Source organism: Amphibalanus amphitrite, unplaced genomic scaffold, assembly GCF_019059575.1.
Source record: "Amphibalanus amphitrite isolate SeventyFive unplaced genomic scaffold, NRLGWU_Aamphi_draft 001703F_arrow, whole genome shotgun sequence".
NCBI lineage: Eukaryota > Metazoa > Arthropoda > Thecostraca > Balanomorpha > Balanidae > Amphibalanus > Amphibalanus amphitrite.
Genome location: NW_024883196.1, coordinates 67,661 through 91,910, shown reverse-complemented (window position 1 = coordinate 91,910; position 24,250 = coordinate 67,661). Strand labels below are relative to the sequence as shown.

The window sequence follows — 24,250 nt, the reverse complement described above, 5'->3', positions numbered from 1 at the left end:
CCTCAGGTGGGGGGGGGGGTGCACCAACCCCCCCCCCCCTACAAGGGCGAGGGTTAAATTTACCAAAGTCAAGGCCAAGATGTGGACGTAAGTACTTCACGTTAAAAAATCCAGTATTTCTACCTCGAATGACAATAGCATTAGCCGAGTCATTCAGCGAAGTTGATTTAAGCATGGCAATAGCATGGCAGGTATAGCAAGATAGGTAAATAACACTTCTTGCGCCGTTTACGCCCGTCACCAAAGGCAATGGCTGCGTGCAATGTTGTGCACCCTATAAATATATGCGTAAATACATATGAAACTGTATCTCCATTCAGGTCAAGCAATCTGTGTTGACGAAAGGGCTTAAGAAGTGAAGGAACCTTGTATATGGAACCTTGTATATAACCAGTCGGCCGGTGACAGCGGGCGGGTCAGGACGCGTGCGCGCGCTGCTCCGCTGAGCCACGCAGAGTGCGGAGTCCCCGAGCGTGACCACGCACTCCTCGTTTGCTGTGCCGGTGGCTTTTTGTTGGCTCCACAGTGAACACATGAAAGTGTGAGCCTCAGACTTACGTGGAGCCTGCGACATTAGTGCCTTCGATTTTTGCCAACGCGCTGCAGACACGCGCGTCTGCCATGCCGCGCCGAGCCGCGTCGCAGTGTACAGGCGAGGACAGTGACAGTGTGACGGGTGGTCACCCGTCCGACACCAGTTGCGATCAGCGATCCGTCAGTGAGTTGGTGCGCAACTACAGCGACCCCGCCGGTGAAGGACAGAAGCGGGACCGATCAGAGTCTGGAGACGTTGCACCCGCCTGCAAGCGCGGGGCCAGAGAGCGGAACGGCGAGCCGGGCCGCAGCCCGTCGACACTCGGCGGCAACAGAGGCTTCAGAGAGCAACTGGACGTCGCCATCGACGGGCTGGAGGAACGACTAATGGCCGCATTCTCCAGAGAACTCCACGAGTTCCGCACGTCGTTATCGGCGGAGATCGAAAAGCTCAACGGTCGCGTGAAAGAGTTGGAGCGGCACGTGGAAGAGAGAGATGGCGTTATTGACCAGCTAAGCGAGGAGCTCGACCGGTCTCGCTCGGTGGTGTCGACGCTGGAGACCCGGGTAGAGGAGGCTGAGATTAATTCAAGACTCCCCTGCATCATCCTCTCCGGCGCCGCCATGGCGGCCCGCCGCGCGCCCCGCCTGGAGCCGCCCCTGCCGAACCAGACAGCGCCTGCGGCGGTCGACCCTCGGCCGATCGCGCTGGCTGACACAGGTCGGGGTTCTCCGACCGTGACGTCAGAGTCAGCTGATCGCCCGAACAGCGGCGGACCGGGTCAGTCGGCGGGCCGCGGTGCCGGGGGGCGGGCTGCGGGGCGAGCCGGCGAGTGGGAAGAGCGAGAGGACATCAACGGTCTCGTCATCAGCACCCTGAACCAGTGTCTGCCGGGACTGGAGGTCACCGCCAGCGATATCGACCGCGCCCACCGCCTGCCTGGCCCGAACAATCGTGTGATTGTGCGCTTCGTGCGTTCGGGCGAGGGGAGCATTCGTGACCGCGTGATGGGTCGCCGTATGGAGCTACGCGGAAAGGAACTCTATGTAAACGAGTCGCTAACCAAGCTTAGAAGCCGGATCTTCAGGTCCCTGCTGGCCGCCAAGCGAGAGCAGAAGATATACACAGTGTATTCCCGCGGTGGCTACGTGTTCTTCAAGGAACAGAAGCATGGCGTGGGAAAGAGAGTGGACACACTGCAGCGAGTGCGAGAGCTGGGCTTCGGCGTACTCGAACGCTAGAGACCGGCAGCTGCCGCGGACGACGGACGGCACGAGCGGTGGCGAGTCGGCGACCCTTGCCGGCTACCTCGCTACCACACCACACCAGGCAAGGAACTCCGATCCCCAACAGCTGCATGTGTCCACCCTTTAGTTACCTTTAAACGTATAATTGTAGCTGTTACCTGTTTTGTACTGTACCTGTAAAGTTTTAGCGTGTTTTCATGATGGGCATAAGTTTGCATTAATCATTGCTATAACTGTAATGTGTAAGTGTTTAGTTCCCGCTTGGACTGATGTTAACATATTCTGATTCCGAGTTTGTGTTCAGCCTTGCGAGGAACGAAGAGGAGGAGTTTGTGGGTATTGTCGCAGGCTCCATGTTTCCTTTTTTTAACCTTTGTTGATGGTTAGGTTTTGCTTAGTTTGTTTGGTTTGTCTTTGTTTTTGGTGTCTCATGTCTAATCACGATCCATTTTACATTTGTCATACTTTAACAGTTCTTTCTACATTGATGCGCTCATTCTATTGTGTAAAGTATGTTTGGTTCCGCTCTGTCCCTTGCATTTCATTTGTCCTCAGGATAGTTGTGGTGGGCTGCACTTTCGCCGGGCTGCTGGTAGTGTCGGCGGCGTGGCCGGTGGCGGCATCTGCTTCGGCTTCTGGGCGGTGCGCGGCGGCGGCGGAGAAACACCAGCTAGTAACTCCTTGTCGAACTGCGCAGTCACCGGTGCTGCCTGCGGCCGGCGAAGCTCGCTGCATTTCGATCCTCCCGCATCCTTTTGAGACTTTGGTAAGCAGTAGAACAGTTTATAAATTAACCCTAGATGTTACTGAATTTGTCTCTACATGCAGTGGCAGCGCTACTGGTACTCTAGTTAACAAATCCACCGCAAGCGACACGGACACAGCAGTTAAAACATCCCCTATTTCTTTCTCTTTCTTTCTTCTCTCTTTCTTTCAGTTAGTAAGTAAAGATAGCTAAAATTAATATAATTTCATGTAATGCGCGAGGCCTAGGCGCTCAACATAAACGTAGAGATGTGATGCATTACATAAGAAGTAAAAACAGTGACATTGTGTTACTTCAAGATACACACTTAACAACCGAAAAAGTAAGTGCATTTAACAGTTTATGGAAGGGAAAAGCATATCATTCCTTTTATAAATATAACAGTAGAGGAACTTCAATACTCATCAATAAAAGAATTCAACATGATGTAATGAATACATTTACCAACAGTGAAGGAAATTATGTCTTTCTAGAATGTAAAATCGGAACAGAAACATTTCTTATAGGCAGTGTATACGGGCCGAATCGCGATAGTCCAAGCTTTTATGAACGTATAGGTGATATCCTAGACAGTGTGGACTGTGACCACACAATCATTGGTGGAGACTTCAATTTCGTTCTGAATGTTGACATCGATTGCTACGGCTATGTCCAGGAAAATAACGTTAACGCTAGAAGAGAATTCCTCTCAGCTTGTGAGAAACATAATCTTGTTGACATTTGGAGAATTCATAACCCCGGAGATAAACAATATACCTGGCACACACCAGCCTACGACAAAGGTGCCAGGCTAGACATGTTCTTTGTTAGTCAACATTTAGTTAGTTTATGTCATGACGTGAAAATTTTTCCGGGCTATCGCACAGATCATAGTCAAGTTTCAGTCTGGTTGGTCCTAGGTGAATCACGAGGACCGGGACTGTGGAAGTTCAACGAGTCCCTACTGGATGATGAAGACTATGTTAAGACGGTAGAAGAATGCATTAAGAATACTATACAGCAATATGCCGTCCCATTATACACACAGACATTTATTTCAGATGGGATGAACTATAAGGATATACAGTTCAAGGTCGATGATAATTTATTCTATGAAACCCTACTGTTAATGATCCGGGGCGAAACCGTCAAATATTCTAAAAGAAAGACGAGACGAATCAGAGAAAAAGAGAAAGAGTTATCTGACAAGATTACAGACGCAGCTGCTAGGTTAACAATAGCAAGATCGGAAGAGAATTATATTCGCTTGAAAACACTTAAGGAGGAGCTTGAGGAAATGAGAAAACCCACTATTAATGGCCTGATCGTCCGATCAAAAACAAAGTGGCACGAAGAGGGCGAAAAATCGACAAAGTATTTTCTTGGACTTGAAAAGAGAAATGCCATGAAAAAAACTGTAACATCTCTTGCAATTCAGGGCAAAAAAGTATCAAAGACATCCGCAATACTAAACGAATTTACTCGAGACATGTCGAAGAAATATAATAAACCGCACATATTGCTGCCATCAATGACCAGCTACCTCACAATGACTTCGTCAAATTCACTAAGTGCACATGAAAACGCACTGCTAGATAAACCCATAACGTTTGATGAACTGACAGACGCTTTGCGCAAAATGAAGAAAGGAAAGTCACCCGGCTCGAACGGATATACAGCGTGTTTCTTCAGAAAATTTTGGGACAAATTGGGACCGTTTTTGTATAGAACTCTAATTTTCTCTTACGAGCAAGGTAAGATGCCTTCGACTCATCGAGAGGGTATCATCACTATGATCCCCAAAGCTGGAAAATCGCCCAATAGTTTAAAAGGATGGCGGCCGATAACATTATTAAATGTAGATTTCAAGATCATATCAACAGCTATTGCAGTCAGATTTCAAAAAGTAATAGATAAATTGATCGATCCCTGCCAGACGGCATATATCAGAGGCCGTTTTATTGGAGAAAATACACGTTTAGTATTTGACGTCATTAGTAAGCTGTTGGAAAACGAAAGTCCAGGATTAATTATGTCTGTCGATTTTGAGGCGGCATTCGATTCTATACCTTGGCAATTCATAGACAGAGTCTTAGAAAAATATAACTTTGGTCCGGTTTTCAGAGAGACTGTTAATCTCTTATATCTCAATGGCGAAAACTTCTCACGAATTTTACTAAACGGCTACTTAGGGGATAAGATAACGCTTAATTCCGGAATTCGACAGGGAGACCCAAGCTCCGGTTATTTATTTAATTTGGCGGTCAATATATTGGCAATAAAAATTAAGGAATCCAAACAGTTGAGGGGCATCACGCTAACAAATCATGTCGAAATACGAATTTCGCAGTACGCCGACGACACCGTATTATTTCTCGAGGACGCAAGGTGTGTGAAAGAAGCCTTGAATGAATTAAAAATCTTCTCCGAAGCATCTGGGTTATACATTAACATAGACAAAACAACGTGTCTCCCAATAGGGCCGTTTCAAGAGAATATGGAAGACATCCATGGTGTTAAATGCGTCAGTGATATGAAAATATTGGGTATTGTTTTTAATAACCAAAGTACCAATATAACTAGTGTCAACTTGGAGCCAAAGCTATTGCAATTGCAAAAAGAAATGGCACAGTGGCGTAGAAGAAACTTAACTATTCTCGGAAGGATCACGGTAGTGAAGTCTTTATTCATAGCAAAATTTGTGCATTTATTCACAGCCCTGCCTAACCCAACACAGATTAACTTGAAACGTCTCAATAATTTATTGTACTCATTCGTATGGGCAGGTAAGAACGACCGTATCAAGCGTGCCAAATTATCCCAAAGCTATAAAGACGGAGGTTTAAAGATGGTTGACATCCAAGCGTTCATAATGAGCATGAAACTCACATGGCTCAAAAGATTAGTAAGTAGTCGAGCTCCATGGGTTAACATCTTTGCTTTAGAGGTAACAAACATACAAGATATTTTTTCATATGGAAGTAAATATCTGAAAAAAATAAGTAGTAAAGCGAGCAACCCGTTCTGGAGAGATGTATTGGGCGCATTTGCATATTTCACTAGCATATACCGACTAGATACGCCAGAAATAATGTCTGAAAACATATGGTTTTCAGACTATACAAAATTTACATGCTCCATCATAAAAAGTTGGCAAACAAAAGGTTTACGATTTCTGGGCGACTTGATTGACGAAAATACGGGGCGGTTGCACACAAAAGAGAGCTTACAGAGAGCGTATCACATAAAGATGACCATTCTCTGTTATACCAGCTTGATTCGAAGTTTACCCAGCTCCATGAAATCAGAAGTAATGGACAAAATATGTCAACCGACGATTCCATTCAGAATGAATTTGGTAATGAACGAGGCTAATTTCTCTCGTTTAGCCTACACTAAATTAGTACAACATAGAAAGATAGAGCTAAGAGAATCTGACGAAAGACAAAAACAGAAATGGATAAGAGATGTTGGATGCTATGACGAACATAGCTGCCTTGAGGTTAATAACGCCACAAAGTCAACACGCATAAAGATTTTCCATTATAAGCTCGTTAATCGTATCCTCGCTACAAATAAATATTTAAATATAATAAAAATAAAAGCTAGTGAAAGTTGTACTTTTTGTAACATGGAGCCGGAAACACTAGCTCATCTGTTCTGGTACTGTCCGATAATAAAGCAGTTTATCAACGCGGTGAAATCGGACATATTGGACAAATACAACATCAACTTAAGCTTAGATCCTAAACTGTGGTTTTTTCCCAAAGACATAAGCGCAAGAGAAACATGCATAATAACATTAGCAAAGCTAGTCATTTATTCAGCACGTATGAAAGAGATCTCACCAAATATTATTCACTTACACAACAAAATAAAACAAGAACTTGAAGTAGAAAGCAAAGCAGCTGAACATACCGGCAAGCAAGACTACTTCAAAAAGAAGTGGGGGTCACTCATAAATATGGGTGACCGACAAAGAAACCAAAACTCAACAAACTAGGAAAATCATCGGTGACTAATAATCAAAAGTCAGCACACTACACATATCGCAGAAACACAAAATAAAATTGGAATACCTACTACAGCCATGTGCAGCGAGCTTCGTCGGTTTGTTGGGCGGGGCAGGGCATGCAGTCCCGATATTTGATTAAACAGGTGACCGCATGAAGGTCCCGTGTACGCTGCCGCCGCCGCGCCCGTCGTCTGGTCGGCCGGGCAGCTGCCGCCGCCGGCGGCGCCGCCGTCGCCGCCACGCACTACGGACGATTGTGTCAGTGTTTCTGCTAACTATGTTGTTTAGATCTTCATCTCTGGGTTTATGATTTGTCATATCCATGCTTTTGTCACTGTTTCGTTGTGGTTAAAGAGTATGTGGTCAGTCAGAGAGCGCGTGCGAGAGAGACCGGTGCGTAGAAGGAATCGGTCCGGTGTCCAGTCCGGTATGGGGCCATGAGGTCAGCTCGTAGGCAAATGCTATTTTGTTATGGATGTTTATATTATGTTGGCTAGTTTGGTGCGGAGTGAGCGAAAGACAGGGGCCAGGAGCTTTTTGAGGGCGCTGGAACGTCGTGCGTTTGTGACATGAGATCATGTAAAATGTGGTTTGTCGTAATAAATGATGATGTATGGAAAAAAAAAAGAACCTTGTATTCGGCTGTGACTGACCTTTTGTGACCTATGGTGCAAGGTCGTCTGCTGAAAACGGTCCAGCATGGAAGAAAACTACTTGGCTGTGTCAGTCGTTCGAGTGTACCTAAATAAGAAAAACGTATGTGCACATGTTACTGAATCGATATGATGGTAAGGCATTGCTTTTACAACACATTCAGTTCATGTCAATGATAAGACAACACGTGTATGGTATTGATAAATTGTTGGTAAATGCTGGTGAGAAATATCCAGTGGCCATCCTGTGGCTCATATTTTCTTACTGATTATATCAAAAGTGGGTATTGCTTGAAATCCCTGGACTTAAACGAATGACATATATTATAATGCAATAGTACCTACTTTCCAGCCTAAAAGTTCGTCAAATTACGTTTGAATCAACGATCAACTACGTAATGCCTGGTGAAAAACAGACAAGAAATCAAGTTTATTGGAAATTTATAGCAGGGAGAATAATCACGGTCCATTTAAACTTATGTAAACCTACCAACAACTTTCGGTTGTCAGAAGTTTTTATAAGAATAATTGAAACTAAATGTTTTGTATTTTGGTTTTCACAAGAATGTTTCAACATTAAAAACATGGCCTTTGAATATTGGTCTTGAGCTCTTGCAGCGAGTCATTTTGTCAACATCAAAAGAGCTCGCCGCCCTCGTGATTAAGTTTCCCAGCCATAAATTGTGTATGCGATACTCATAGCATGTTAAAATCGTAAATAAATATTTTTGCGCCACCTGGGTACGGTAAGTGCACACCTGATGGGGTGCATACAGTCGTAAATAATGACATTCACCGGCTCCAGGTAATCAGCAATCATGCAGCTCAAAACACTGACGGTGGGACGCGACGACACGCCGCATTCAATGCTAATTGTCTGTTAGTCGTGCCAATACTTTACGGCCGCACCATCTATATTGCACTATTGACCGCGGGCCGACAATTTGTCAGGGTCAAGCGGAACGGCAATCAGCACTGAGGACTGTGCTCTGGGAATCCATCGCCCTCACCAGCTCGGAGCCGGATTTACGAGCTGAATACCAGCTACTTGAAGCGCTGCTGCTAACTTGCTGACTCGCTTTAAAATCGCCACTCTGTCGACGATAAGCACTTGCATACAGTAGCTACCTAGTATGTACAGTAAATCAAGTACCTAAATAGGTACATACGTGTTGGAAGAGACCTGCAAACGTTCAGGATTTGTTTCAGAAACTATCCTTTATGTCAGTTAAATCTCTCTTTTCATGCATGCACAATCACACACGCTTTACAGCATCATTCAGCAATAACAGCACACACCGTCAACACCGCGCGGTTTCCAGAGTCTCGGCCAGCCTGCAAAACCAGCCGGACATGGTGCGAATGACTGTGCCATACCGACCAGCACAGTGCATACCCTCCGCTCAGCGCGCTCCCTCCGGCCGGCTGTCCGCCTCCTTCCCTGAGATCAGTCACCCTCAGGTCAGAGCAGGGACTGTGGCGAGTCGTCGATCCTTGAGTTGACTGCATCTTCTCTCTGTTCCAGGTGTCCAACATGTTCATCATGAGCCTGGCGGCGGCTGACCTCATTGTGGGCGTCTTCGTGATGCCTCTGGGCTCGCTGTACGCCATCAAAGGTGAGCGTTTATGGTGCTCGGTCACGCCAACCGGCCGGCTTCGTTTGGAACGTGGGCTTCCACACTCGTTATACACGCGCGGCTCATGGGCCGGGGACTTGTGAATGGTGTGTCGTTGGACTTCTTTGAATCTCCGGGGACTCCTGTGACACTGGTGACTCGGGCTTCATCTCCGGGACTCTCAGATATTTTCGCAGTCCGAGGACTCTGGAGATTCATGTGACTCTGGTGACTTCAACTGACTCCGTTGCGATAAATCAAACGTACGTACTGTCGGTGCCAACTTTGTCCCGCCATTCTCCACGCAGTGTCACTTTTATTGTCACCTGCAATACCGATTATACGAGTGAGGAATTTTCAAGTAGCTAGGCGCTGCTGTTGAATAAATCAACTACAGGTGCAATTAGGTCCTTGATGCGGTGCTAACAAGTTATGACCGAGATAAACTTCCGCCAAAGTTTCGCGCATCCAAGACAGCCTGAGGCGTGTCATTAATATTCTACAATAATGTGGTCCGAGCCCTGCGTCTGAATAGGATATTATTTTCTAATCCCTCTGGCTGAGCGCAGCGAACAATCGAAAGCCAAGGAAATGAAGGGTACCTACAATTGGTCCAATCGTTTCTTGTGCTCTATATAAACCTGCATCAGTGGTTATCAGTATATCAATTTGGGCTGCGAACTTGTCGGAAACTTATCTCCACATAACATCCATTACATAAACACGCAAGGTGTTTCTTAAAACAGCGGAGCCAGTTCCGCATTTAGTTGCGTGAGTGCGCGCACTAACTAACAGCACGTGCACGGAACACGGTCAGCTTCGGCTCTGCATTTCTATACAGGCGTCCTAAGGTCCGTTCCATGGCTAAGTCACGTACCGGGACGGCTGGGACCACTTCTGCGCCTGCCATCTATCGGGCAGTGTTTGGAACTACAGCGGGCGCCGGCCGGCCGCGCCACGCGGCGCCGTTACCGGGCTATGGAGGCGAATGAAGTGGTGTAAAACCAGACGAATTGTACGCTTGTAAAGCAAAAAAACGAAAAATGTACACTCACCACAGTGTTCAGCAAAGTACTGGGAACAACATGGATATAATTTACAGCTAGTACGATACGAACTGTTGGTTCCCTAGAGCAGTATTTACATACTTGTAGGAGATAGGACTTTAACATTACGGGAGCTTCTAAACTGCACTCGCAAAGTACTTGATTGTAAATATTTTCATTTAGAGGCAAAAATCTAAAAATGTACAGTCAGAGCGTTGTTCCCAATGCTTCTAGGTACACAATGAGCATAAATTTAGCTCGAAATGTCATCACACATTGGTTCCCAGTCCAGTTTAAAACGACACTTTGTGCCGCAGAGCCTACCTCTTCCAATGGATGGCGGCTGGGTGGCGGTTGTAGTGGTGGACAAGACAATTCTTGAGTGAAATGAAATCATTTGCTTTCAAAGAAAATTTTTGAAGAACTTGTAATAATTGACAAATGATCGTTAATTACAGTGTATACTTTCAAGTTCATGGCAAATGAAAATATTTTAAACAATGCTAGTGAACCCCAGTACCGCCGCGCGAGAAAGCAAGTACTCGACGCACGGTCTGCCCACCACTTCTGAAAATGGTCCGCGGCCGGCCGGCCGCGACCCGACACGAAGAAGCGTCATGAGTGGTTGGAAAGTTTTACAGTAACTGAAAATTACTGTGCGACGTTCCGGACTGGACAGTTTGACCCTTCCAAACAATAAGCTGCTTACGTCGCACAGCCGCACTTGTATCCAAAAGTGGGGATGCATTTATGAGCATTCATCACTTCACTCTCCGCATATATATATGTTACGGGTCATATGCTAACTTGGGCAGTATGCAAACTGCCCGGGCAGTATGCATACTACCCAACAGCCCGGGCAGTATGCATACCGCCCGGGTAGTATGCATACTACCCGACCCCTTGGGCAGTATGCATACCGCCCGGGCAGTATGCATACCTCCCGGGTAGTATGCATACCACCCACCTTTCTTCTCACGGGCAAGATGTTTACTCGGGCAGTATGTTGACTACACTTCGTGAGGCTTGTTAATGCAATAACTCGCGTATACGAGTATATGTGAATGACAAACGTTTTAACCTTCCGGGTGGTGGGGGGGGGGCATTTGTTGTCCCCCTGAGTTTTTTTTTTCGATATATCTCCAGAATTCCGCTGCGCCGATTGCCACCAAACTTTCAGTACCCTCCCGGGATCGTATAGCGTTTACACATTGTGACCAAACATTTTCCAAAGGCTATGATAGGTTGGCCGCTAATGACGTCGGAGTGACGTCATTTCTGCCATTTTCGACCCAAAAAAGGTTTCGCGGGAAGAGCTGTCAGGCCTACAGCTTTATAGACACAGAAAATGTTTAAGAATATTTATAAAAGGTGTCGAATTAGAGGTCCACAAAACTGCTATTTCGGATTTTTAAAATTTTTAGATTTTGACCCCCCCCCCCCAAATCAAAAAAGTAATTTTTTGAATATGATAGGCAAAAAACCAAAAAGTTTTTTCTTATTTCGAAAAAAAAAACGGAAAATATGTGATAGCCCCTACGGCCTTCTATCCACATACCAAATTTGAGATTGATTCCTCTTTTTTTGGGCAAAGTTACCTATAGCGAAAAAAGAACTGTTCAAAATTGATGACGTCAAATTTTGTCGTCGTCGTTTCATTTTACTCAGTTCACGCTTCACAATGACAATGACTTGTTGGCCACTGGTTATTCAACAATGGATTTGGGAAAAAGTAATTTCAACACTTTATTCCAATCCTCATTCCATCCTACGATCGATCAATCACGTTTGACGACAAAAATTCTTCTCGGTCGATCTATTGTTATCTAGAGAGCCATTTATATTCTTAATGTGGACATGGATTACACGACTTTAAGTCGGAAAGCGGGCAGTATGCAAACTGCCCAAGCTTTTGGGCGGTATGCATACTGCCCAAGGGGTCGGGTAGTATGCAAACTACCCGGGCGGTATGCATACTGCCCGGGCTGTTGGGTAGTATGCATACTGCCCGGGTAGTTTGCATACTGCCCAAGTTAGCATATGACCCGTAACATATATTGTTACGGGTCATATGCTAACTTGGGCAGTATGCAAACTACCCGGGCAGTATGCATACTACCCAACAGCCCGGGCAGTATGCATACCGCCCGGGTAGTATGCATACTACCCGACCCCTTGGGCAGTATGCATACCGCCCAAAAGCTTGGGCAGTTTGCATACTGCCCGCTGTCCGACTTAAAGTTGTGTAATCCATGTCCACATTAAGAATATAAATGGCTCTCTAGATAACAATACATAGATCGACCGAGAAGAATTTTTGTCGTCCAACGTGATTGATCGATCATAAGATGGAATGAGGATTGGAATAAAGTGTTGAAATTACTTTTTCCCAAATCCATTGTTGAATAACCAGTGGCCAACAAGTCATTGTCATTGTGAAGCGTGAACTGAGTAAAATGAAACGACGACGACAAAATTTGACGTCATCAACTTTGAACAGTTCTTTTTTCGCTATAACTTTGCCAAAAAAGAGGAATCAATATCAAATTTGGTATGTGGATAGAAGGCGGTAGGGACTATCACATATTTTCCGTTTTTTTCGAAATTCAGAAAACAACTTTTTTGGATTTCTTGCCTATTATATTAAGAAAATTACTTTTTTGATTTTGGGGGGTCAAAATCTAAAAGTTCAAAAATCCGAAATAGCAGTTTTGTAGCCCTCTAATTCGACACCTTTTATACCTATTCTTAACCTTCGCCCCAGTGGGGGGGGGGGCATATGTTACCACCCTGTCGCGTTTTTTGCGTGTGAATAAAAAACCGCGGCGCGAAGCGCCGCGCCGCCTGGGGTAGCTTTTGGTACATCAATTTTGGATAATGTGTAAAATTTTTGACCCCAGGTCATGTCAGGTCAGGTCACCAGGTCAAGTTAACTGACCAAGCCTAAAAAAAAGTTTCCAATCATGTCCAGCCTACAGTGTTTGTCAGAAAGGTTTCAAACTTAGTGGATTGCATGCTGTTATGGGCGCCTACAATTTGTATATCTCGGATTTTTTATATCAGTGACCTAAGGTGAGGTCAGTGGCGTGACCTTTCCATTGCAAGTCAATGGAGAAAAATGAAAATGCCTCTAGATCCGTGTGTACGCATCGGAACAGTCCAAATATTTCAGAATCACAATGATTTAGTCCACTCGTGATGACCAAGGTGTCATTTTTGCTGATAGCCTCTAGACAGGTCATCCGAGCACGGTTCGTCGGAAGGTCATCTCAGGCTCAAAAGAAACGATATGTACCATTCGAAAGCTGACGGTGAGCTGAATCCAAAAATGTAATATTTATCAAAATCGATCGATGGCCTTTTTTGAAAATCGCGTTTTTGTAAAAACTTTATAAGTTTTTATTCAACGGGCTGTCCCGGACATTCTTAAAAACACAAGCATGTATTTTTGAGTTCCAGTGAAAGCCGAACGCCAAAAGAACAATATTTAGCGAAGCAATATTTCCTAACATTAATATGCGTCTCCCACAGCCGACAATAAGGCGCAATTACACAGCTCAATGTCACGATGGACCAAAGTCGGCCACACAGAAGCGTGAAATGACCCTTATCGGCTCGCAGACCCGGCGCTCTCGGCCCGCCTGACCGGCCACGGCAAGGAGTTTCGGCTGTCGTTCTTCTAAACGGGCGTCATATTTGTTTGTTTAACGATTCAAGTCGGTACTTGAGTTATTCAGGATACATGAGCAGAAGATTCATTGCTCGGTCACCTTCACATCATGCATTAATTTGCATTTGTTCATGTCTACTTTGCTCAATTGAGCTTGGTATCATGCCCATATAAGGAAAATTGGCCGCGCTGAAATGTCAGCGGCTGCACCGGCCTCAGCTCGGGTGGAGTGGGGATAGCGCCCGGCGGGGCAGGGTAAACCTTTGACCGGTCACACGGCCGAGCAGCTGTCACCAGTACAGCCTCTGACAGTGAAACCCCGCTCACTTCCCCTGCGCGGGCACTGAGCGCAGCTGGATGGAACAAAACATGTATAAGAAAAATGTAAATTAAAGCATGTTGTAAATCGAGCAAAACAACGAATTTTCTTCACAGGTATCCTGTATAACTTTAATAGCGATGTGGACAGTTAAACTGACAAATATGACATTTATTTAGTAGAACGAGAGCCGAACGTTCTTTCCGTGGCTGGTCAGGCGGGCCGAGAGCGCCGGGTCTGCGAGTCGATAAGGGTCATTTCACGCGTCTGTGTGGCCGACTTTGGTCCATCGTGACACTGAGCTGTGTGATTGCGCCTTAATGTCGGCTGTGGGAGACGCATATTAATGTTAGGAAATATTGCTTCGCTAAATATTGTTCTTTTGGCATTCAGCTTTCACTGGAACTCGAAAAAAACATGCTTATATTTTCAAGAATGCCCGGGACAGCCCGTTGAATAAAAAATTATAAAGTTTTTACAAAAACGCAATTTTCAAAAAAGGCCATCGATCGATTTTGATAAAAATTACATTTTTGGATTCAGCTCACCGTCAGCTTTCGAATGGTATATTCCGTTTCTTTTGAGCCTGAGATGACCTTCCGACGAACCGTGCGAGGTCACTTGAGGCTACAAACAGTTGTTTGCCAATAACTCGCGATTGGAAAGAGATAGAACGCTGGGGATGGTCTCATTGTGTTTGTCTTGTTGAGACGCATCGACTGTTATGCAACATGACCTTTTCCGGTAAGGTCATGACCTTGACCTGAGGTCAAATTTTCAAGTTGACCTTTCAAGGTCAAATTATAGTTCATTCGACGCGTCTCGGCGAGGGGAACACGATTCTGGCAATAGAAATGTTGTGGCTTTTTGTAGTCGAAAGTAATTGTCGAAAAACACTTTTCGTAAAAACAGCTATTTTTGGAGTTTTTGCCCTCTGGAGGCTAAACCGTTGACCTGTGGTCAATATTGATAATGACCTTTTCAAAAGAAGAGTTCAAAAGCTATCGATTGCTCTTCCATGCGTTTTCTAGCTACCATAGTTCATGAGATAGCGGCATGTTTTCTGAAAAATATAATGACAATTGGCATATTTTGACCTTTGATGACCTCTGGTGACCCCAATATTGCTCTAAGGTGAAAAATGACCGAAATACTTTCAAACATACGCATTAACCCGGCAGTTGCTGGGGTATTTCGCCACCCACCGTTTGCTGGGGGGGGGGGGGCGTTAACCCGCGCACCGACGGGGGTCTGCGCCAACTTAGTACCGACGGGGGGGCGGATGACCGCCCCCCCCCCTGAGATCTCGAGAACGAAGCAAGATAGCGACAAGCGGTAAACGGTATCGGATACGCACGGTCAAGATCTACAATTTTTACTAAGGTCATTTTCAGGTCAGGCCAAAGATGACGTCACAGGGGTCGAAAAAGTCAAAATGGCGGCGCTAAATATGGAGAGAGTTTTTCTCGAATAACTTTCGAATTAGTCAAGATAGGAACAAACTAAGGGCATCATCGTGATCCTCTCGTCAATCCGCATCGAATGATATATATGTTGACCTCGAAAGGTCAAGGTCAAAGGTTGACCTCAGGTCACGTGACCTCGAGGTCATCATGTATATCATTCGATGCGTCTTGACGAGCTGAACACAATGAGACCATCCACGCGTCTGTATCTTGTTCCTGTACGGAGTTATTGGCCAAAAACCTTTGGTGACCTTTGATGACGTCACATGACCTCACAGCTGCCCAACAGCAAAACAGACCTCAAGGTAGTGAAGGTTGATCGTATATGAAGTCATGTATAGTATATGGGGCCATTCCGACCCGTTTTAGTGGTAAAAACAGGGAGTTGATTTTCCCCCATTGACTTATAATGGGGAGGTCGCGAAATTGACCTGACCTTAGGTCACCGATATCAAAATTCCGAGATATACAAATTGTAGCTACTAATGACCTAATAACATCCTGCGACTTTCAAAGGCCTCCGACATCTACTGTAGCTCTGGCACGGTGACAAAGTTGCAAAAAAGTGACTTGAGGTTGGGTCATTCAAAGTGACCTGGTGACCTGACCTTGAAAGGTAGGAGGTTCAAACTTGCACACCATGTGTAAAATTGATGAGGGAATAGTCATACAAAATTTCGCGGCGCTACGCGCCGCGGTTTTCCCGCTATTTGCGAAAAACCTCAGGGGGGGGGCGGATATCCGCCCCCCCCCCCCCCGTCGGTGCGCGGGTTAAACGACCCCAGCCGATAACTCGAGAACCAATAGGCGCAGCGAAACGCACGAGGCGGCAAACGAAAGAACGCGACGAGACGCTTCAGATGAGTACTTTAAAGTTGAATTTTGAGGTCACAGGTCGGGTCAAGGTCAGGTCAAACACCTGAAATCGGGCTTTCAGTAGCATAGACTTCAGGACTTCGCAATGGGCGCCTCTCGTCATAAACTCTGTCAAAACGGTGCACAATCCATCATATAAGGCCTACACCCAGCCAGCAATTCGTCCGGGATGCGGTTGGGGACGGTCGGGATAGGCTCCGGATGTCCCGACTTGTCCCTACTAGAGGTGTCAATCGGAACCGAAAATTTTGGAATTCCGAAAATTTCCGAATTCCGATTCGGAAATCGGACGGACAAGTGACAAACACATTGGACATATTCGGAAAACTAGTTGAAAATTACAAATTTCTTAAATAACTTTAAGTTCAAACTTATTTCCATTATCAAGCAAATTGCAAAATATGTCATCAAAATTGGCAGGGGATAGGTGGTTCACACATCATTCATAATTATAGTGCAGGTTGAACATAAACATAATTGCATGTAGCAGGTAGCTCCGAGTCAAATATATACCTACCTATACTGTGCCAACTTTTAACTCTAAATTTGAAAATGTGTTTATGAATGGCAATAGCCAATAGGTGACATTGTTGTCAGCAAGTCCATCATTAGATAACACAGGTAATATGTATGAATATGATGCACAATCATTGACCTGTGGGAAGCACTAGACACCAAAGCAGTAAAGGAGGAAACCCAAAAATAGATTTGACTCACTTTAAAGTTAACAGAAAAGAGGCTGAAAAATTGCAAATATCAGGGTGTGCCAAGAACCACAAGAGTCTTACCTAGAACTTCCTATCATAAATCATCCCATTCCACCCCTTCCCCCCAAAAAATATCCGTGCCGAAATATCGAATACAATGCTACAAAGTATGCCGATAGCCTATCCAAATAAACTGTTACCAAAAGATGATGAAATGCGGCGAGAGCGTCATAAATGTCACCCAAGGAAAGATAGCCCCCCACTGGCCCCCGCATGACAATCAGAGGAGACAAAAAATGACGTTTAAGATAATAAATAGTCAGTCTGCTTAACAATTAATTTTTTTTCAAAAACTATAATATTTTGCAATGCATATTGAACTATGTAGAATTAAACAACTTATGGTTAATGCACTTCAATAGGACAAATTATCTGATAATGACGTCATATTATTGATTTACTTTTACATCATCGACTCAAAGCCGGATACCATGTTCCATTCTACCGAGAATGGTAGCATGAAATGTGTTTTCCATTCTACCAAGGATTACATCTTTTGCCAAATTGTCAGGGAACTCAGATTTGTTTTTCAATAGAAAAACACAATTCTAAAGAATAGTGTTTTAACTATTGACAACAAACCTTCGGTTACAACTTCTTTTTGCTTGTGAATTTCAGTGGAATTTGTGTTAAATCATAGCAAGTATTTTTATTTTTGTGATCGCTTATTTTGTTTCGATATTCAGAGATGTGTGGCTCAGTGAAGAGCAGTTTCTTCTTACATGAACTTGAACTACTTTTGCTTTTGCAAGAAGTGTTCTACTTTACATGTCAGCCAGTGTGATATAAGATGAAGAATGCATTATTGTAAGTGACTAGCTTCTTGCATTAATGCTGCATTAATTTATCATCAAGTGGCTTAGTGTCAAAGGGATGCGACAAAAAGTCAATATTTGAGAATGCAAGTTTGAGGGATAAGGCAATGTTTTGCATTATTCCTGCTTACTCAGCTTCAGTTGTAGGCTGTAGCACATTTTGAAGCAGAATAGGCATGTCTCAATATGCTGTGTTTGTGTTGTATATCAGATTAGGCCTTTTGCCCAAATGCCCATTCCCTACTCTATATGATATTGCTTCAACATTTTTAGTTGGCAATATTTTGCTCTCAGAACCAGATGGCGGATATCTGTTATCTAGTTATCATGTGGTACATAATAACATATACCTAATATAGATCAGTTCCCCCATCCTCTCTTTCCATATCCAGCTTTCGGACAGTTTTCGGACAAATCCATGCCTTGGACATTTTTCGGACAAAAGTGAGCTAGGATTTTGGACATTGGACGGACATCGGACAAGAAATTTCTGAAATTGACACCTCTAGTCCCTACCGGGTTGGGTAGGCTTGGGTTGTCCCAATCGATGCCGGACCTCGATGGCCGGCGGTAGGGGCGACTTGGGATTTCCGGACCGCATGCTTAATCGGTTGGGACGCGGTACGGATAGCCCAATCGAATCCCATGTTTAGACAGGCTTGTGACTTACGTTGTTATCCCAACCGATCTGAGAAGGCGCTTCGGGCACCATATCCGGTGGCCCACAAAGCCTGGAAAAGCAATCAGATGGGCCGCGTGCAGGCAGACGCGTCCTCTGAGGGCAGCGGCCAGTCTAGCTGCCGCGTTGGTCAAGTGTCGATCCCTCCTTTGAGCTGCTGCATCAGGATATTGCTTTTGAACTGGCTCGAGCAAGCGGTCGGTTCAACTGTTGTCGTTGCAGGGAAATCAGTCCGTCTTTGAGAACAGGGTGAGTATAGTGCACACTTCATCCGTGATGTAGGGAGCGGGAAAGCTATAGGTAATAGAAATTGTTATGTTCGTTGTGGTTGTACGGCATGTGAATTACACTCGTGCTGTCGCATGTTTGATCAGTTATCATGGACAGAAGATGTTTGGTCTCATTGTCAAGTGTCGTTAATGGTTGCATTGTAGGTTTGAAGCATGAATTATCAGGCATACCATGTGAAATGTCAGATGTGGGTTATTTCTTAGTGATTTTTAGTGTGTCCCAGACTTTGATTAATAACCTCTTGGTCATTTTCAGATGCTCTCTTCGCACAGTGGTGAATCGCCCGACCAGATGCCAGCCGTCTAGTTTTGCGGTGGCTCTCTGAAGCTCGTGACGGCAGACGGACACACTGTCCGCAGAGGAGCCGACACGAACAAGGCGCAGGCCTGCTATAATGACTGTGAACACCGGAAGTGAGTCCGCTGTGCCAGCGCCTTGCAGCGGCGCTAAGATGACGGCCGACGCCACGAATGTGCTGGCCAGGCTGTGAATTTGTGAAAATTTGACCTGTGTGCTACCAGTAAATTTGTTAATATATTTCAGTGTCCAATGTAATTCATTTTGTCGTGCAGGCATTATAAAGGTTGAGTTGGAGAATAATGAAGAGGCGAGGGGGTTGCGGTGGCGCAAGCAAAGTGGTCGCATCTGCATAACAGCAATCTGCGGTTATAAGACTGCGGTGAATATGTCAGATGCCTGCGGTATTCCCAAACCGGCCGTGCGGGCCGAGTTGGGACATCCCGATCGGGATCGGAGTTCATCGCTTGTTAAAATGCCATAAGGCGGTCCGGATGCGTGCGGGATTTCCGAACCGGCTATGCGGGGCGATTTGGGGAATCCCGATCGGGATCGGAGTTCAGCGCTTGTTAAAACGTCATAAGGCGGTCCGGATACGTGCGGGATCTCCCAACCGGCCGTGCGGGGTAGGCTGGGATATCCGGACCGTTCCAGCCCGTACAAAGTGTCTCATTTCCCAATCCCGTCCCACTCCGGTCCCGATCGGGGTGGTGCGGGCTGAGTCCGAAAATCCCGATCGGGAACGGAGTGGGATTGCTGGCTGGGCAAGAGTGTCAGCTCCATGTATGGGTCAGTCAAGCATAGGTCAGGGTCTAGGTCAGGTCAACCGGGCAGGCACATATCCCCGAAAATCAAAACTGATATTCGCAGCCTGTGACACATGTTTTATGGGTAATTTTGGGCGTAGAACACGCTGGTGGCATTCATTTTATCATATGTGTACGTGTTTGGCTAAAAAGGTTCAATTTAAGAAATGCATGTATCATGGTCGTGAAGTAGTCACGAGAAATTGCCAAGATTCAGCTCAAGATTTTGGAAAATGCGGAACGATAATCAATAATCGAAGATAGCCATTTGATTGTTCATGGTATTGGCAGTCTAATGACGTTTACGGCATGTCTGTATGTCTATTCTGTGATTTTATATGATTTTTTGAACATATGCCGTTTTTGGTCGAAAACTCAGAAATCATGACGTCACTAAAACCTCGATATCTCAAAAATTTTCCGGCCGATTTTTTTGAAACTTTGTCACAATAAGCTTCAAGCTTGTCACAATAAGCCCTACAGGTACTCAAAACTTGGCGCGCCTGCGGCGCGCCGTTTTTATGCTATGGCCCGGCGAAAAAAGTGGGGGCGTTTAACGCCCCCCCCCCCAGCAACTCGCGGGTTAACCCGCGACCGCCTGGAGGGGGGTCGGATCCGACCCCCCCTCCGTTTTTCTTGAATAACTTATGAACCGCTTGCGCTATCAACTTGAAACTTGGCATACCTTCTCCCCCATCAATTTGACGTCTCCTGTGCAATTTTTAAGAAAAAAATTTCAAAATTTTTTTGAGATATATCGATTTTAGTGATGTAACTACATGGCATTTTCAGTCAAAAAATGGTAAATGTTTAAAAAAATCACCAAAAATCGAGGTTTTAAGCAAATTGCAAATTAAGGACATGAAAAGACGCAGCTTAACGAGTTCTTCAAAATGGCTATCTCGGATTTGCCATAAAATGCGTTTTTCACCCCTAAAAATTCAAAAAACTGTATTTTTTGGAAAACAGCTAATAAAATCCAAAATTTTGAGAATTTCCAAAAAACCGGAATATATGTTATAGAGCTCTATTAGAATATTAGATGTCCCAAATTTCAACTTTCTATCTTGATTTTTGACCCCCAAATTGTAAAAAATAGCTCCAACATGCATAGGGCATGGTGACGTCATAAGCATTTTCGCGAATTAGAGGCACTTCTGAACATCGCATGTGAAAACAAATGGCACCATTAGATTCCTGGGACAAAGCTCGTCTAGAAAAGTGCATTTTTATGTCAAAAATAAAAAGTTGAAAAATTGACTTTTTTTCTTAGCCCTTGTTTAGTTATGTATGGAATTAACGATTTTTTATGCTTTCAATGTACACTTATCACCAGCACAGTGACTTGGGGTCACATATAACCATTACCATCGGATTTGGCGTGAAAAATAAGCCATAAAACATGTGTCGCACGCCCATGTAGCAGAAAGTGAAAACCGTGACCTTTCGTGACCTGACCTGACCTTGACCCGTACTTAGTATGACCCCTATACGCACATGGTGCCTTCACTAGGTCTTTGAGGTCACTTGTGGTGAGTTTCGAGCAGCAGCTATCGATTCCGCTGTCCGTATGCCTATTCATGCAAAACCCCTGAATTTGACCTTTGACCTGACCTTGACCCGAAAGTTGACCTCAATCTTAAAATCTTAAGAGTGCTTTGGGAAGGTCTCGTAGAGACCTTTCGAACGCCGCCTCGCGGGGCTCGATACGACCATTGGTTCTCGAGATAACAGGGGGGGTCGGATCCGACCCCCCCCCAGGCTGATGTGGGTACGGAAATAGCCCAGGCGGTGCCGGGTTAAGAGCTATCGACTGCTTTTTACCGCGTCTTTCTAGCCCTCTTAGTTTTTGAGTTAGAGGTGGGTGGTAACATATGCCCCCCCCCCTCCCCCCCACTAGGGCGAAGTTGGCCGAGACCGCCACTGGGGCGCGGGTTAAACACTTTCTGTATCTATAAAGCTGTAGGCCTGACAGCTCTTCCCGCGAAACCTTTTTTGGGTCGAAAATGGCAGAAATGACGTCACTCCGACGTCATTAGCGGCCAACCTATCATAGCCTTTGGAAAATTTTGGTCACAATGTATAATAGCTACGATCCCGGGAAGGTACTGAAAGTTTGGTTGCAATCGGCGCAGCGGAATTCTGGAGGTATATCGAAAAAAAACTAAGGGGGGACAAAAATGCTCCCCCCCCCCCACCACCCGGAAGGTTAAAACGTTTGTCATTCACATATATACGCGAGTTATTGCATTAACAAGCCTCACGAAGCGTAGTCAACATACTGCCCGAGTAAACATCTTGCCCGTGAGAAGAAAGGTGGGTGGTATGCATACTACCCGGGAGGTATGCATACTGCCCGGGCGGTATGCATACTGCATACGGGCGGTATACAGTATGCATACTGTATGCATCTGCCCAAGGGGTCGGGTAGTATGCATACTACCCGGGCGGTATGCATACTGCCCGGGCTGTTGGGTAGTATGCATACTGCCCGGGCAGTTTGCATACTGCCCAAGTTAGCATATGACCCGTAACATATACATATGACGTAGCCCTCCACAAAAACGTGGACAAGCGGTCGTAGCCCACGCTCGATATTTTCCTTTATGCTTAATCGTATCGCAGTGTCACGGGCGTAATTCTTTTTTCCACCCAAAGGAAGGCGCTATACGGAGAATATCCCATTGCGTCATTGAAAAGTGACTTACACCTCTCACCAGCCAGCTGGCTGCGTGGTGTAGTGGTGAGTATACTCGCCTCGTGATCTGTTAAAGGGACCCTCCCACCTTAACATTAGTTTTGAGTTGAGATAGCCAAGTTTGCGGCCAGGCTCAGAAACCACCATTTATCCTGGTCGCAACCCCCGCAGCTTTATGGTGTTCAAGAAATTTCTTCCCTTTACTTGCAGGGTGGGACTAGCGTGGTCCCTATCTCTTAACCATTACGGGAATCTGATGACGTCATCAGGCTTTCGAACGTCCGTTAAATGTTTGACTAAAACGTTTTGTAGCACGCGGTGGTATATGCTGCTTTGCGCGCAACAAATGCCGCACTTTCAAATAAAGTCGCATAGGAACAGCGGAGATCCCAAAAAGTAAACAAAAGTAAATGTCTAATATCTTGAAAACCGGTGAATATTTTTCGATGAAATTTGGTAGATATTCGTTTTTGCTCTTTCTGAACCGAGCGACATCACTTTCATGCCAATTCATTAACTTTTTTGAAGGTGGGAGGGTCCCTTTAACTAGGGTTCGATCCCCGCCGCCGGCCGAACTTTTTGGCGCGTTGTAGGTTAGGTTGTAGGTTTGTAGGTTGTAGGTTTGTAGGTTGTAGGTCTGTAGGTTAGGTTGCAGGTTAGGTTGTAGGTTGTAGGTTTGTAGGTTTTAGGTTAGGTCAGGTGAGGTTAGGTTATGTTTGTTTTTGTTTGGTTTGTTTACCAAGAAGCATCTTCGGGTATAGCGCCTTCCTTTGGTTGGAAAAAAGAAACACGCGTGTCACGGCCGATTTCTTAGTTTCATATGTACTTTGTGTGAAATACAGCATGTGTGTAAAGCTTTAGTGCTACTTCCTGTGTCCGAGGGCATATATTACGTTCATTGCAGCGCCATATATAGAGGGCATAAGCACACGAATGCACACCATCGTTCGTTATGCATCCTTTCATGTGAGACACATCCTACAATTTACAGTCAATAAGCCACCTAATTCGTAGTAACAATTCTAATAGCCTGCTTCACGGTATCCGTGGACATTTCTATTCGGCTGTGATTTAGGAGTTTGCCAAACGTCAGATATGGCCTCTGAGTACGACTGTGTTTGTTCCGCCCCTGCAAAATGACCCATGCTGTTTAATGTTTATGCAGAAGTGTTGATCAAATCGATTGCCAGGGGCCAAGGCGCCGGATCAGAGGTGGCGTTTCATTTTCAGTTGCCAGGTGGCTGTCCATCAACTCTCGACCTTTGATCGATGAATACAATTTTGTCCGACTTCAGTCTGAACTGAAGCACGCTCGTGTCATGAAAGTACTCGGCTGTGGCGGAGGGAATTTACCGGTATTCCGGCAAGGTATCGCATCCGCGTGGGATTATCTCACGTCGAGTAGGCATATCATGCTAAGATCACAGGAAGGCTCCAAACTCCATCGAGCTCAGAGCTGACATGTGAGACGGTGTGCTGGCGCGCTGTCCGCCGCTATCTATAATTACCGGGTTTAGGGACATTGAGCACCAGTCAGCAGCGCAAACCTCCGGTCAAGGGAGCAACCCTCCGCTTAGCAGCGCTAACTCTGGTTAGCAGCGCCGCTCCCCATAAACGGCGCTAACTCCGGTTACCACCACCGACCTCCAGTTACCACCACCGACCAACTCTCGTTCGGTGTTACTGACTCCGGTCATCACCCCGACCCC

General features: G+C 45.4%; 1 protein-coding gene across 1 annotated transcript in view; it reads left to right on the top strand.

Moving 5' to 3' along the window:
- The first annotated feature begins 621 nt into the window (after positions 1–621).
- The window catches only part of LOC122374728, a 29,246-nt gene continuing 5,617 nt past the window's right edge, over positions 622–24,250 (top strand). Inside the window, exons 1-4 of the mRNA XM_043353653.1 lie at positions 622–1,710; positions 1,777–1,864; positions 2,343–2,548; positions 8,721–8,811. Of these exons, the coding sequence (XP_043209588.1) occupies positions 622–1,710; positions 1,777–1,864; positions 2,343–2,548; positions 8,721–8,811 (1,474 nt within the window). The remainder of the gene's footprint in view (positions 1,711–1,776; positions 1,865–2,342; positions 2,549–8,720; positions 8,812–24,250) is intronic.